Source organism: Neovison vison, chromosome 3, assembly GCF_020171115.1.
Source record: "Neovison vison isolate M4711 chromosome 3, ASM_NN_V1, whole genome shotgun sequence".
In the NCBI taxonomy this organism is placed as follows: domain Eukaryota; kingdom Metazoa; phylum Chordata; class Mammalia; order Carnivora; family Mustelidae; genus Neogale; species Neogale vison.
Window position 1 is genome coordinate 171390029 of NC_058093.1, and position 17016 is coordinate 171407044.

General features: G+C 38.8%; 1 protein-coding gene across 4 annotated transcripts in view; it reads right to left on the reverse strand.

Moving 5' to 3' along the window:
* Nucleotides 1-17016, reverse strand: part of RBBP8 (RB binding protein 8, endonuclease) — a 115516-nt gene that overhangs the window by 25466 nt on the left and 73034 nt on the right. For all 4 annotated transcript variants that reach the window (XM_044243285.1, XM_044243284.1, XM_044243282.1 and 1 more), the window contains 6 exons: nt 11294-11469; nt 9073-9177; nt 4972-5069; nt 3188-3297; nt 891-1788; nt 685-808 (listed from right to left, as the gene is read on the reverse strand). In XM_044243285.1, the coding sequence (XP_044099220.1) occupies nt 685-808; nt 891-1788; nt 3188-3297; nt 4972-5069; nt 9073-9177; nt 11294-11469 (1511 nt within the window). The remainder of the gene's footprint in view (nt 1-684; nt 809-890; nt 1789-3187; nt 3298-4971; nt 5070-9072; nt 9178-11293; nt 11470-17016) is intronic.

Genomic DNA, 17016 nt, shown 5'->3' on the forward strand with positions numbered 1-17016 from the left:
CTAGAAGAACAACTGAAGAATGTGCTTCAGGAAAAAGGAAATTAAACCTTGAATAAAGGAAAAATTTTGAATGAAGAATAAAAGCAAAAATACTACATAGGAAGTATAGAAATATTTCATGGCCGAAAACCAAAAAGACTCATTTTAAACACAGAAAAATTATGAAAAGATTAACATACCTATTAAGAGTAAAAAAGGTTTTCAAGTAAGAGGTTTACAAACCCATATAAATGTGTGTGTATATATGTGTGTGTGTGTGTGTGTGTATATATATACATGTAAATGCAAAGAAAAAGGACAGGCTACCTGTGGGGTGAGGAACAAGGTTTAGATGATGAATATTTTACTTTATGTATTTTAAAATTCCACATAGTTTAAAATTTGTAAAGCTTCTGTAAAGAAAATAAGAAATTACATAAAATAGGTAAGTCCACAAAATCATCTATAAAAGAAGGTTTTAAAGACCTCAGTTCATTTTTTCAAAAAGCATGAGAGCAGGAAAATCATATGTAAAAGGAAACCAGGGAGAATCATCCTGTAAACATAGAAATATGCAGGAAGAAATGTTTTTCCTAAAACAATTCAATATATTCAAAGAACGTATATTATATAACACTCAAGATCATTAAAAAGGAGTAGAAATGCTATTTTCTTTTTTGGAAATACTATTTATAGAAAACATACCTTGACTGTTTTGTACAGACTTTGTTTTAGCAACTCTACATGGATTTAACTGAAGGACGGATGTAAGTTCACATGCTCCACGGACTGACCTGGCTATTTTTACTGGTTCATGAGAATCAGCTCCCTTAAACAGAAAGAATTATTAGCATCTAGATGAAATCATGAACAACCATTTTAATAAAATTACTTGAACATTTAACACAAACCTTCACATCATCGAAAAGATTCTCGGTCTCCAAACTTTCACGTGGACGTAGAGGGATTTTAAAGATGGGATTTTCTTCCTTGATTTGTAATGGTGTTTTATTATCTGGAGATGATTTACCCAAGGACTGGAGGATGCACTCCTGTAAACAGGGTTCCTCTGGGGCATCTCTGGTTAACACACAGCTCCCGCTCAAGGCTTTGCGGCTCGAGGAAGAGCCCTTTGGAATGGGCTTCAAGGCCTCATAGAGAGTCACTTGCCTAAATCTGATTTTAGAGGTCTCACTTCCTTGGCTTTTCTCTTGACGCTGAATAGCGGAAAATCGATCAGACAGATCTAGAGGTTTATCCATCACATAGTCTCCATTCATGGAAGAATGACTATCAAGTAACAAGGGAAAGGCATTCTCTTTATCAAAAGAGGCTTGGGGGCTGCTTACTTCATCTTCACTTTCTTCCTCAATTTTCTTCCTTTTGGATGTTCTGCTTCCCAGTGATTTCAGGGGTGTCACAAGTTTGTCTTTATCAGTGATAGCATCTTTAATATGATCAAAACCATCCTGTTCATTTTTGGATTCACTTACGTTTTTATTGATAAGCATCTGCTTACTGGAAGATGACTGGTTAATGATCTTGTTCCCTTCAGACCCAAGATTATGATGTGTGAAAAGGACACTATCTTCAGATTTTGATCTAGTTTTCTCTGATTTAGAAGTAGAAGTGTTGTTGATGGGTGCTGTTTTCAGAAGGTTTTTTTTCCCAGTCTCTAAGAGAGAAGGGGATAAACTTGTATTCAAACCTAAACTACGTTTCATATTAGAAGTAGCTCCAAATACAGGAGAAGATACCCGAGTAGTTAATTCTTCTTGAGGAGGAGTCTTTGACTTAGAATCTGAAAATCTAAAAAAAATAAGGAGTGGTAAAACTTTTTTCCTACTAAAGAAATAGGGTAAGAATTTTAAGACAAGCATCTGAGAAGACTTATACTAATACAGAATTATTAATATTAAGGGTCTTAGACTCAGTACGGTATTAGACTCAGATGATTAACCAACATTTTTTTGAAATAGGGTAGAGCTGTCAGCTTTTTTCATTTGGCTGACAAAAAATAGAGGAAAGTGATACAGTAAATCTATCTTAATACCTTGATATTCCTATCCATAAATATTTTTCCTAAATAATTCAGAAAACTTCACTGTCTAAGAAAATTATATTTTATTAAATTCTACTGGAGACCCAAACTCTTTTTTTAGTATGAAATCTTGTCATAAGTGACTTTAAGAAACAAACTCCTCCTACAGAATTGAACATAACTTAGGAGCCAGTCTGCCTGTAGCAGAGAAGACAGCTGTGATAGCAGGAGTATTAAGGTTAAGTCTGAAGATGTGGAATGGGTAAGAGCTCTGGCTCTAGTCATTAACAGTCATGTGGTGTTAAATTAGGCATTTAATTTCTGTGGAGTTGCATTTCTGTTGACTAAAAAACAGGAGCAATAAAACCCACTTTAATGAGTTACTTTGGTGACAAATTAAATATGATAGATACATCTAAAACCAAAAGCACTTTTAAAAAGCAAAGCAATACACAAATACAGTTATTATTAGTGGATGTTCTGAAATTCATAAATGAGATACAATGCAATCTTGAAAATTCATAGAAGCTTATAGGAGCATTTTATACAACATTTTTCTTTTGGAAATACAAACACAGAAGGGATGACTGGGTCTTGATAGAGGCAGAGGAACAAGGCTGGAAACTTAAATAATGCTTCACAGAAGTACAAAAAGAATCTAAAAAATAATATCCATCTCTCTATAGTAATGCAAAAGGCCCTCAATTCATCATAAAGTGGGGAAAAGATGTATTTTTAATTATTTATTTGAGAGAGAGAGAGAGAGAGAGAGAGAGAGTATCTCCAGCAGACTCCCCTCTGAGCATGGAGCCTGACTTGGGGCTCAATCCCATGACCCTGACTGAGATCATGACATGAGTTGAAATCAAGAGTAGGACAATTAACCGATTTTGTTACCCTGGTACCTTATGGGGAAAATATTTTTTAAAATAAAAATTAATAGATGTTCTTTGTTGGCTCAGTCAGTAAAGCACACAACTCCTGATCTCAGGGTCCTGAGTTTAAGCCCCTGTTGGGCATGGAGCCTGTTTAAAAATAAATAATAAATAAATAAAACTGGAATGACAAACTATATGCTGACAGAAACAGTTTGATTACACAGAACTCACTGTAATGAGATCTCACCAACAGTCTGTAAATTTTTTTAACCAAAGTGCCCCAAATTACCTTGAGTTATCTTCATTATTTCTTATAGATTCCTCAAAAGGTTGTTTCTTGTGATCTTCTAAACATTGATAGAGTTCATCACCAAGAGGGCTCATGGGACCCTGAGATTCCTTCAATAATAAAATATAAATACATAAATACAATGGAAGATTACTCATTCTTAAAGAGGAATGAAATGTTGATACATGCTGTGATGTGGATGAACCCCCAAAATGGGGTGGAAGAAGCCAGACTCAAAAGCCACATAATGTAGGATTCCATTTATATGAATTTTCCAGAATAGGCAGACCCTTAAGGATAAAAAGCAGACTGGTAATTGCCAGGGGCTGTGGGTACTGAGGAATGAGGATCGAATGTTTAACAGATACAAGTATTATTCTGGGGTGATGAGAATGCTTTGGAACCAGAGACGGGGTAGCTGCAGAATACTGTGAATAAATGTGAATAAATGAATAAATAGTGAATAAATGTCACTGAACTGTAGATTTTAAAATGGCTAATTTTATGTCATGTGCTTTTCACCACAATTAAAAAAAAAATAGGACGTACTTTTAAGTTTAAAGAGAGAAAGCCATCAATTTATTTCACTATTTGAAGTAAGTACACTCTATTACTGGTATGTAACACTCCATCAACTCCAATTCCAAAACACATTAAGATGAGGCAAAAGGAATAAAGATAATTATTTATGTTGATAGTAAACAAATTTAAAAGAATCCTTTAGAGAGCGGTGCTTCTCAAACTTTTACATGCATTCAAGTCAACCGGGGACCTTGTGAAAACACAAGTTCTCTTGCTGTAGGTCTGGCATGGGGTCTGAGATTGTCTGTCGCTAACAGAACTTTAAGGTAACGAAGATGCTGTTGGCCTATGGATCACACCTGGAATAGCATGTTTTTAGAGATCAGCTCCCTTAATATATTTGGTGTTTAAACTACTTACTTGTCAGATTTATGGGTAGGAGGGAATTAGAAACCATTAAGACACATTTAAAGTTCAAAGGTTAAAAACTACCCACTACCACTGGAATAGTGGTTTAAAACTAGAAAGAGCAAAAACAAGATCCAAACGTAATGAAAAATCAATTCAATTTTTAAAAATTTAACAGTAAGACAATTTTATAAGAGCAAATATACATTTACTGACTAAAGCAAAGGAACAGTATTTTAAAGTTGTATAAAAATAAAACTTAAAATTGAAGAGTTAAGTTTTCTGTTTTTAGGGATCACTTAAGGAAAAAAAGTGAATGTGCCTGATGTAAGTAAGGAAGTACTAAAATAATGAAAAGAAATTCATTAGATCAATTTCTAACTTAATCCCTAAGAATTAGATTGCACATATAAAGACAAAAAGCTAAAGCATCTATAGCAGTCCCAAGAACTCAGCCTGTTTTCCAAAACAAACCTCAGATTAAAGGATATTGAAAAGTTCCAATAAATTCTGACACCAACCTTAAGGTTTAAGTCTTCATTGAGACAAAACAAGGTAGGAGTAGGGAGGACAGAGGAAGCAAGGAAGGGTTGGCCAAACCCTCCAAGCCATCACCACTCTCCCTAAATTTTTACTCAACCTACAACTTATGATCTAAAGAATTCTAGACTCTAGGTTTTTCGGACGCTGGAGTAGATAATATAAATGGGCCTTTCTAACCATATCAATTTTGTTCTAGGCCTTTATCCCATGATCCTTGGATAAAATAACTTTTCTCTTGCTCAATTCTCTAAAAATCGACCTAAAAGGACACCAATTAATTCATATTATCACCAAACTAAACAATTACTTACAGATTCTTCTTGAACACTAAATCCAAGTGTTTCAGCAACAACTGTAGCTAAGTTAAAAGATGACTTATCAGTAGGACAATTGCTTGTTCCACGTGTTTCTAAGTAAGAAAAAAAAACCCTGCAATTACACAATTGTAGAAAAGAGAGATACTGAAAAATACAAAAAAGGAAAAAAAGAAGCTTAAAGAACCACTCTATAGATAGCACTGGACAATTGTAAAATTCTGTGCAAAGAAGTCCAAAATATCTATTATAATAATAATAAATTAAATTGCAGGTACCTAGCATTTACATTTGCCAAGTTTTTTTTAGCTAAGGTTTTCTATTTTTCCTAAATGAATAGAATGCAATGGGCAGATTATTTTTCTTATTGCCACTGAAAAAACCCCCCAAATTCATATATAATTGTGCTGGATTTCTTGCAGTCTGAGATACAGCATGAATATAAAACTGTATTTGTAGTATCTTTCATGAAAACATACTTTGTGGGAGAGATTTTCAGCACTGCATAATTTAAGATTAAGCTAACACATATTTACAGAAATCATCTGTGTTCAAGTATTTAACAAAGTTTTATGTGTACAGAGTTTCAACAAATCAACAGGTATTGATGGGAACATACTATGTTATAGGCATTGTGCCAGGCACTAGATAAGAAGAAAGAAGGTTCTTGTCCTCAAGGAGTTTAAGGACTGATACAGGTGAAACAGAAAGGTGAGAAGAATTGCAATAAAATGTGATAAAAATTAAAGGTACAAAACGAGTGACTTAAACATAGAGGAAGGACTCCTAAATCTGTCTTGGGTTATCAGGGAGAGTTATAACAAGTGATGCCTAAGGTGATCCCTTGGTCACCTTAGCAAGAGGATCTGGAGAGGTCACCTGGGCCCAGGCACAGAGGGAAGGACTCTAAGTTAATGTGAAAGGGTTCAGAAACGTGAAATAAAACTGCATGTTTAGAGAACTACAGGTGTTTTAATTGCTGGAAATCAAAATGCAGAAGATATAACTACAGCAGGACATAAGCCCAGAGACGCCAGCGAGGAACCTCTGTCACTTTCTCTCTCTCTCTCTCTCTCTCTCAGGGGTGTGGAGAGGTGAAGAATGGAATCCCTCCCCTACTGGATTCAACTGGGATGAATGGGAGATAATACAGACGAGCTATAGAACACAGATCACTTTTTCAGCTTCGAAGAGAAGCTATAGCTAAGGACAGAGAAAATTAAAAGAGGGGTTATTTTTAAAAAGATGGAAGGTAACATATGCGTATATTGAAAAGAAAAAACCTGAAGAGAAGCTGGAGATATAAGAGGACAACTGAGGGAGCAAAGTCCTGGCAACAGGAGACGAGCAGCAGACGAGAATGGGCTCCAGAGTGTAGACAAGTAAGGATCTGCCACACTCAGTGTTATGTCTCCAGCACCCTTCGCCAGACAGTCTGTCTATACACATGTACACACACACACACACACACACACACACACACAGAATAATATGAAATGACTTGTTAGCTTTTAGAGAATAAGTTTTGTACTCACATTAAGTGAATGTGATTAACCTTGACCAACCCTTTCAACTGAGCTCTGGATTTCATCTCCTCTCACCTTGTCACGGATGTAGCAACTCTTCCCTCTTTCCTTAGAATTATTCATCTCTCTCTATTTGATCATTCCATCAACATAAAAATACGCTGCACAGGGGCGCCTCGGTGGCTCAGTTGGTTGACCATCCACCTCTTCGTTTTTGGCTCAGGTTGTATTCTTTTTTTTTTTTTTTTAAAGATCAGGTTGTATTCTTAAAGTCCTCCGATCAAGCCGGGTGTCTGGCCCCTCGCTGAGTGGAGTCTGCTTGTCCCTTTCCCTCTGTTCCTTCCCCCACCCCACAGCTTGCTTTCCCGCTCTCAAATAAATAAATAAATTTAAAAAATATGCTGCATATGCTATAATACCCCATCTTTTAACATCCTCACTTGACCCATTTTCTAGCTCCTGTCCCATTCTCCTTTCCCCTTTACCATAAAACACCTTGAAGGACCAGTTTGCAAGTGTTCTCTCTGCTTACTCTCCTAGCTTCTTTTGACATGCAACAGTCTGGCTGAATACCATTACATTTTAACAATTTGTGTTATGAGTTTTAATACTCCATGATCTGCATGAGACCACATCCAATAGTCAATTTTCAGTCTTCATATTCCCTGACTTATTAGCACTGTCTGCCACAGCTGGCCACCTCTTCCTCTCTCCACATGGCTTAAAGGACATTACTTTATCTCAGTTCTTTTTTAAAAGAATATGTATTTATTTATTTGAGAGAGAGAGAGAGAGAGCAGAGGGAGAGGGAGAGAAGGAGACTCCTTGCTGAGCACAGAGTCTGATGCAGGGCTTGATCCCAAGACCACAAGATCATGACCTGAGCAGAAATCAAGAGTTAGATGCTTAACCAACTGAGCCACCTAGGAGCCCCTACCTCAGTTCTATCTTACTGGCAGCTTCTTCTCCGGCTACCTACTTTGTTGGTTCCTCCTCATTTTCACAACCTCTAAATTCACCATCTAGTCAGCTGTAATATTGCCTTTAAGGAGGTGAAAAATGGTTCTGAAAGCAAAGGAGTCTTTTTATGCATAAAGCACTTATACATACACTCGTACCATAGGTCGGTAGTATTGAATTTCCATGGAAAATTGGTTAGGGGAAAAAGTGTCTAAAAAGGCTAGGGTAGTGGTAAGAAAAATAGCTGAGAATCGCTACTTTATATAATGAAGCACCCCAGAGCTAAGTACTTTAACTTCCTCTCTTCTCTATCTACATTCACTTGCTTGGTAATCTCATCTAGTTTTCTGATTTTAATACCACCTACACGCTAACAATTCCCATTCCTCTCTTAGACCTTTCTAAACTCACATCCAATTACTTACCTTACTTGAATGTCTATCTAGCATCTCAGAATATTCTCAAAAAATAAGCTTCTGATTTCTAACCACCCCACCCCACCCCACTTTATAAATCTGATGTTCCTGGTCTCTTTCTTCTTAGTAAACAGCAGCTCTAAAGAACAGAGTTGCCCAGACCAGTCTCCCCTCACTCACTTGGCCCCAGACACAGAGGCTTCCTTAATGTTCCTTCTAAAGAACCAAACAACACCCTGATCCCAGGGCCTTTGTGCTCTGATTTCTCTATCTGGGGTGTCCCTTCTCCCAAATCTACATAACTCCCTTGCTTCCTTACGTCTCTCCTCAAATATCACTTTCTAAAGTGAGGCTTCCCAATATATATATATATATATTTTTTTTTTTTTTAAGATTTTTTATTTATTTATTTGACAGAGAGAGATGACAAGCAGGAGAGAGGCAGGCAGAGAGAGGGGAGGAAGCAAGGCTCCCTGCTGAGCAGAGAGCCCGATGCAGGGCTCCATCCCAGGACCCTGGGATCATGACCTGAGCCGAAGGCAGCGGCTTAACGCACTGAGCCACCCAGGCACCCCGAGGCTTCCTAATATATTTTTAAATATTTTATTTATTTATTTGCAAGAGAGAGAGAGTGAGAGAGAGATCACGAGCAGGGGGGTAAAAGTAGAGGGAGAAGCAGACTCCCTACTGAGCAGGGAGCCCGATGCAGGACTCAATTCTAGGACCCTGGGGTCATGACCTGAGCCTAAAGCAGATGCTTAACTGAATGAGCCACCTAGGAGCACCCTAATATCTCTTCTTACCCAGCTTTTTTCTTTAGAACACATGCTTCTACCTAATATGTATTTATTTTCTTTTTCCCTCATCTAGATTGTACACTCTATGAGGTTTAGGGCTTTGTTTTGTTCAGTGCCTGCTATACAGTAGGCACTCAAGTATTTGTTGGATGAATGAATAAAGCACAGAAAAGCCTGTTTACTTAAAATTATTAGCTATTTGTATTAATATGGATGGGATACTACTATGAATTAATAATAGGATAACATGACTTTCCAATATGAAAAAGACTGCTATTCAACCAATAATACAAGCAAAATCATATGGAAAATACTGTCTAATTCAGATTTTTGGCCACTCTTGCCCACCAGTAATCACAAACTTTAAACTTATAAAGTAAATCTCAGTATGTTGCTTACTAGCCACCGGGGACTGACTCTGATCACAAGTGTCAGCCACTAGAATTTCACTTTCATTAGGTTTATGTTGTGGATGAGCTGAAGACTTTGGAACTTTTCTCAGTTCTAAAGGGAGAAAAAAGATTACATATAAATAAATAATTATGATACAAAATACCAAAATATATTATAAGCCAAAAGAAACTTGTCTTTAAGTGCATTAGAAGTATTATTTTACTGAAAAAAATTTTCATATTCCTATAAAGAGTTCTTTCTTTCAGTTTCACTAAGAAACAAGTTAGGACTGTGAGAGAAAAGGACTAGAATAGATAAGCTTCTTCTGACCTAACCATCCTAGAGTTCCAATATTTTAATACATCTTTTCCTTATATATTTGTTGCAAATCAGTAGGCTCATTTAAAATGAATACTGCATCATATATCTCAACAATCTTTGTTTTTAGAGTTTTTACTTATTGGAAGGAAATCCCAAAACATGCTTTATTAGAAACCATTCCAATGTTTAAGGATTTAATTTAACAAAAACCAAAAAAAGGACAAAGTAAAGGGAAAGAGACTTTTATTAACTATAACTAGAAAATAATAGAATACCCTATAAACTTTAAAATAAGGAAGGGTAATAATAAGGGAAGAAAACCATGTAAACAAGTTTTAAAACAATTTGCATGGCTCAAAAACAATCTTGTATTTTATAACCAAAATTTTAGATTATCAGTAAAAAGGGATCAGAGCAAGATTAAAACAGAAAAATTAAGTTTTTTTTTTTTTTAAAGATTTTATTTATTTATTTGACAGACAGAGATCGCAAGTAGGCAGAAAGGCAGGCAAAGAGTGAGCTGGGGAAACAGGCTCCGTGCTGAGCAGAGAGCCCGACATGGGGTTCGATCCCAGGACCCTGGGATCAAGACCTGAGCTGAAGGCAGAGGCTTTAACCCACTGAGCCACCCAGGTGCCCCGAAAAATTAAGTTTTAAAATAGTTAAAGGTTATTTTCATATGATGAAGAAATAAACCCAAAGCATTATACAAGATATAAAAATGACTTTCCTAATAAAGAAAACTGCTGTAATTTGTTTTTTTTAGGTATTCTTACAGATGGATTTAAACATGATCTAATATGTAGAGGCTTATCTGTAGTGATTCTGTCAGATAGCAGACTAAAAGGCCAAAGAACGTTTACTTTAGAGTCAAGACCTTACATTTTACTTTATTTAGTTCCTAATTAAATGTAAGATTTGTTAACAGTTCTTTTGTTTTCCACTAGATGGTGATGCAAGCTCATATAAAATGGAAAAAAGAAATGGTGCCCCTTTTCCAATATCAAAGAATAAGATCTACTTTTTATTTTAAAGGCATAGCTACTCTTAGTTTATTTGTATTACTAAATTATCTCTAGAAATATGTACAATCCTTCCTCCAAATGCTTTCTTTGTTACAATTTAGGTAAAATGAAAGTCTTTACTTCATATCAGTATTAAAAGAAATAATCATTGTATCATATCACATGATAAATTTCAGGGCTATATGCAAAGGCAGTTCCAAAGTATTTAGCAGAGGTGGTAAGTAGGCCTGGAGTTAGAAATATGTCACTGATTAAGCCACAAAGTAGATACTTTATAAAGCCACTTCCTGGTTACCATCAATTGCTACATATTATAACAAAAACAGCCAATTAAAGCTACTGGTAGGAGCTATGGGTAAGACATGGAAAGTACAAAAGTTTAGCTCCGGGGTGATCTGTATTTGAATTCTGACTCATCTACTTACTTGACAAGTGACCCAGAGTCAATTATCTAATCCTTCTGAAGAGCAAACCTTTCTTCATTACAAAATGAAGATACTGACAGCTACCTTCCAAGCTTGTCAGAAGGATTAAAATATAGTAATAACTCACTTGAATCACTCAGCATATACCTGGCACACAGTAGGTGAAAATTAACATTAAGTTCCTTTCCCTTTTTTCTTCTAATCCCACTCAGTTATAGTCATAGGAATATTTTTTTAAATAAAAAGAGAAATATACACTATATTTATAAAATGCTGGGGGTTTACATATTCAGAGAAGCAATGCACGCCCGTACATAACATAGGCAGAAAATGTGACGTACAGTTGCAAAGTAAGTTCCGTAACAGTGGCTATCTTCCTTCCCCTAGTTGGAAGAACAGAAAAACTCACCATAGCAGAACACTCTTGTACACACTATAAAACTCAAAAACCCTTACCGTTTGCACACACAGACTGCTCTAGTGTAGCATGTGTTTGTTCTGTGTATCGGACACGGAGGTTCTCCTTTCTTCGGAGCCGATTAATGCCCGAAAACGAAAAAGCTGTTATTGGTGAATCTGGAATAACATTTTCCTCAGAGTCAAGATCAGCCGCTTGGTGCTGTTGATCATTTCTAGAGGAAAATAATGATAAATGCAAGAAAATTAATGCAACACGTATTTATTAAAACATCTCTCTTTAGCATGGACTTATAAAAGAACACAGGTATGAAGCTGTAAGAGATGTAATTACTTGAATTTAATACTCCAAATCTAAATACAAGGAATAGAGAAGTATTCAAATGTTTTAGAGTGCCAAGTGGGGAACACTACTATAAGAAGTGAAATACAAAGTGTAGTTGGGGGTACCTTGAGGTGAAATGAAAAGAACTTCAAATGGGAGAGAAAATGGGCAGAGGAGCTACACATTTGAGTGAAGGCATTCGATACTCTGCACCTGGCATTAGAGAAGGGCAAGCTAGAACTACATGAGCAAGAGCCTTGATTAAGTTTGTGCATAACTTATAAAGCAAGAGGAGAAGAGTTAATTAAGGTTTTGGAGCATGGAAATAATGTGACAATTGAGCAGCAAGACTGCAACATGGACTGGGACAGAAAGAATGGAGGCAAGGAATCAATTTGGCAGTGTCTATGATCCAGGCTCTTGTCTATGATCCAGGCAAGAGTTTCTGTGGGTTTGAATTAGAATGCTGAAAATAGGGGCGCCTGGGTGGCTCAGTCGGTTAGGTGGCTGCCTTCGGCTCTGGTCATGATCCCAGGATCCTGGGATCGAGTTCTGCATCTGGACCCCTGCTCAGTGGGAAGCCTGCTTCTCCCTCTCCCTCTGCCTGCTGCTCCCCCTACTTGTGCTCTGTCAAAAAATTAATAAGTAAAAATCTTTTTAAAAAATGTTGAAAATAGCTATGGAGAGGAAGGGGCCAATGTTAAATACTGTGGTAGTAAAGTCAATATGATTTGGTAACTGACGAACACAGGGTGATGAATAATACTAACCGTGGTAACTACCAACATCTGTTGGAGGTTTATATTGCCAGGCACGAAGTAGAAGCGCGACATGCATCGGTTTAATTATCACGACTGTATGTGCTATAAATACCACTCTCATTTTATAAATGAGAAAATGAAGATATGGAAGTTAAGTCACTTATTAAAAAATTAGTAACAGAAGCAATATCTAAGTCCCGGCAGCCAGATCCCAGGACAGTAGTGAGAAGCACTCAATGTGTTATCCTTAGTGTAGACCATGAGACTAATAACTGACTACAACAAGTAGGATTCACACTTTGAGTTTCCACCACTGCTTCTACCCTGGCCCCCTTACAATTTACTCTCAACACATCAGTCATAAAAGCCCTACTAAAACTTCAGTCATAGAGTATCACTCCTCCGATTAAAACCTGCCATATCGGGGGGGACAAGATGGCGGGGTACTAGGAAGAGGCGTCTTTTCAGCTGGTACCCCAAAGTGAGCTGATTACCTACCAAAGAACTCTGATCACCCATGAAATCAGCCTGAGATCAGAATTATACACGTCTGGATCTCTACAGGGGCAGAAGACGCCAGTGAGCAGGTAAAGCGGAATGGGAACAGCGGACTGATATCGGAAGATAAACAAAAGGGGGAGGGAGCCACCAGAGGCGACCGGTGCAAAAGTAATACCCCGATACGAGCGAGAGTGCCCTGCGTCTGGGGACCAGCATTAACTCGGAGACTGGTTGAAAGCACTCCAAAAGAGCAAAGGATCGCGGGGGCAAATTGTGGGAATCGGGGCGGCTAGGGACAGGGGCTTGAGTCCCCGGTCCCAGACGGCCTCCCCGGCGCGGAGGCAGAGAGAGTACGGCGGAGAAACCGGCTCCTGGTCCCTAAGCCGCCAGCGTGCCCCAGAGCGCGGGGTTCCGGCTCCTGTGAGGGGATGGGAGCCAGTCTGCAGAACGCGCGCTAGCCCTACCACAAAGCTTGAGATGCGCGTGCACGTCGCTCCAGCTCTCCTGGGTTTCTAAGGCCCTGGGGCGCTTCTTGACCCGGGCCATTGTTTCAAAGTCTAAGCCGCGCGCCCGCGAAACTCTTCCCCGGACAGAGGCGCGCAAAAGCCCAGCCTGCGGCTTACGGACCAGCACCCCGTTCTCAGTGCCCCAGACGCGCGCCCGACCCACAGCCGCCTCTGAAAAGAGGTGCGCGCAAGCCGGGCACTCCCAGCCCCGGCCAGCGGCAAAATCTCAGTGTGCGATCGCTGCTTGGAACCTCTCTGGCGGTCAGGAGCTCCCAGACAGCCACCACTGCCTTGGCTTTGGGGACGAGCAAAAGATCCTGCGCCCCCAGGGTCTTTAACTTGGAACCTGCACTGCCAGCGTCCAAGGGGGAATTTATTCAGCTTCTGCACCCAGACTGAGGCTTCTGAGACGGAGATCAGGAAGTGTTCCAGGGTGCACCTTGACTGCACCAGAGTTGATACATCCAGCTACATCTGTTCAGTCTTCTCCCACCAAAATGACTAGGAGGAGGAATGCCCAACAGAAGAAAAATACAGAGGATGGACCTTCCGCAACAGAGCTAACGGCTATCAACATAGACAATATGTCGGAAAGAGAATTCAGGCTAACAATTATCCAGGCAATAGCTAGGTTGGAGAAAGCCATGGATGACCAAACAGAATTGATTAGAGCCGAACTGAAAGCGACCAGACAGGATGTTCACAATGTTAGGGCGGAGCTTAAAGCTACCAGGGAGGAGGTCCACAATGCTCTCAATGAGTTCCAATCCAATCTAAACTCTCTCAAAGCTAGGGTAACTGAGACAGAAGATAGAATTAGTGATCTGGAAGACAAACAGATAGAGAGAAAGGATCAGGAGGAAGCCTGGAACAAACAGCTTAGATCCCACGAAAGCAGAATTAGGGAAATAAGTGATGCCATGAAGCGTTCCAACGTCAGAATTATTGGAATTCCTGAAGGGGAGGAGAAAGAAAGAAGTCTAGAAGATGTCGTGGAACAAGTCCTTCATGAAAACTTTCCGAGTCTCGCGAATGAAACCAGCGTTCATGTACTAGAGGCTGAACGGTCTCCACCCAAGATTATACACTCCAAAAAAACATCACGACACCTGATAGTCAAATTGAGAAATTATAATTGTAGGTATAATCTCTTGAAAGCTGCCAGGGCAAAGAGGCTCCTTACTTACAGAGGGAAGCCCATCAGAATAACGTCAGACCTGTCCACAGAGACCTGGCAAGCCAGAAGAGGCTGGCAAGATATATTCAGGGCACTAAATGAGAAGAACATGCAGCCAAGAATACTTTATCCAGCAAGACTGACATTCAAAATGGATGGAGAGATAAAGAGTTTCCAAGACCGGCAAGACTTAAAAGACTATGCAACCACCAAGCCGATACTGCAGGAAATATTAAGGGGGGTTCTATAAAAGAGGAAAAATCCCAAGAATAGCATTGAACAGAAATATAGAGACAGTCTACAGAAAGAAAGACTTCAAAGGTAACTCGATGTCAATAAAAACGTATCTATCAATAATCACTCTCAATGTGAATGGCCTAAATGCACCCATAAAACGGCACAGGGTTGCAGATTGGATAAAACGACAGGACCCATCCATATGCTGTCTACAAGAGACCCATTTTGAACCTAAAGATACACGCAGACTGAAAGTGAAGGGGTGGAGAAGCATCTTTCATGCCAATGGGACTCAAAAGAAGGCTGGGGTAGCGATTCTCATATCAGATAAATTAGACTTCAAACTAAAGACTGTAGTCAGAGATACAGAAGGACACTACATAATCCTTAAAGGGACTATCCACCAAGATGATCTAACAATTGTAAATATCTATGCTCCCAATATGGGAGCAGCCAATTACTTAAGAAAACTGTTAATCAAGATAAAGAGTCATATTGATATGAATACACTAATCGTAGGTGATCTTAACACGCCTCTTTCAGAATTAGACAGATCATCGAAGCAGAAAATCAATAAAGAAACAAGAGCATTGAACGACACATTGGACCAGATGGACCTCATAGATATATACAGAACATTCCACCCTAAAACAGCAGAATACTCATTCTTCTCAAGTGCACACGGAACCTTCTCCAGAATAGACCACATACTGGGTCACAAATCAGGACTCAGCCGATACCAAAAGACTGAGATTATTCCCTGCATATTCTCAGATCACAATGCTTTGAAACTGGAGCTCAATCACAAGGAAAAGTTCCGAAGGAACTCAAACACCTGGAAGCTAAAGACCACCTTGCTTAAGAATGCTTGGATCAACCAGGAGATCAAAGAAGAACTGAAACAATTCATGGAAACCAATGAGAATGAAGACACTTCGGTCCAAAACCTATGGGATACAGCAAAGGCGGTCCTAAGGGGAAAATATATAGCCATCCAAGCCTTGCTCAAAAAAATTGAAAAATCCAGAACACACCAGCTGTCTCTACACCTTAAAGAACTGGAGGATCAACAACAAATCAAACCAACTCCACACATAAGAAGGGAAATCATCAAGATTAGAGCTGAGATCAATGAGGGAGAAACCAGAGATACAGTAGAACGTATCAATGAAACTAGAAGCTGGTTTTTTGAAAGAATCAATAAGATCGATAAGCCACTGGCTACACTAATCCAAAAGAAAAGAGAGAAATCCCAAATTCATAAAATTATGAATGAAAAGGGAGAGATCACAACTAACACCAAGAAGTAGAAACAATCATCAGAAGTTACTACGAACAGTTATATGCCAATAAGCTTAGCAACCTAGATGAAATGGATGCATTCCTGGAAAAATATAAACTACCAAAATTGAACCAGGAAGAAATCGACAACCTGAATAGACCGATATCTAATAACGAGATTGAAGCAGTGATCAAAAATCTCCCAAAAAACAAGAGCCCAGGACCTGACGGATTCCCTGGGGAATTCTACCAAACCTTCCAAGAAGAAATAACACCTATTCTCCTGAAGCTGTTTCAAAAAATTGAAGCAGAAGGAAAACTTCCAGACTCTTTCTATGAAGCCAGCATTACCCTGATCCCCAAACCAGGCAAGGACCATACCAAAAAGGAGAATTTCAGACCAATATCACTGATGAATATGGATGCTAAGATTCTCAACAAGATCCTAGCCAACAGGATCCAACAACACATTAAAAAGATTATCCACCATGATCAGGTGGGATTCATCCCTGGGCTACAAGGATGGTTCAACATTCGTAAATCAATCAATGTGATACAACAAATTAATATGAGAAGAGAGAAGAACCACATGGTCCTCTCAATTGATGCAGAAAAAGCATTTGACAAAATCCAACATCCGTTCCTGATTAAAACGCTTCAAAGTATAGGGATAGAGGGAACATTCCTGAACCTCATCAAATCTATCTATGAAAGACCCACAGCAAATATCATCCTCAATGGGAAAAAGCTTGCAGCCTTCCCGTTGAGATCAGGAACAAGACAAGGATGCCCACTTTCACCACTCTTGTTCAACATAGTATTAGAAGTCCTAGCAACAGCAATCAGACAACAGAGAGAAATAAAAGGTATCCAAATTGGTAATGAAGAAGTCAAACTCTCTCTCTTCGCAGATGACATGATTCTTTATATGGAAAACCCAAAAGACTCCACCCCCAAACTACTAGAACTCATAC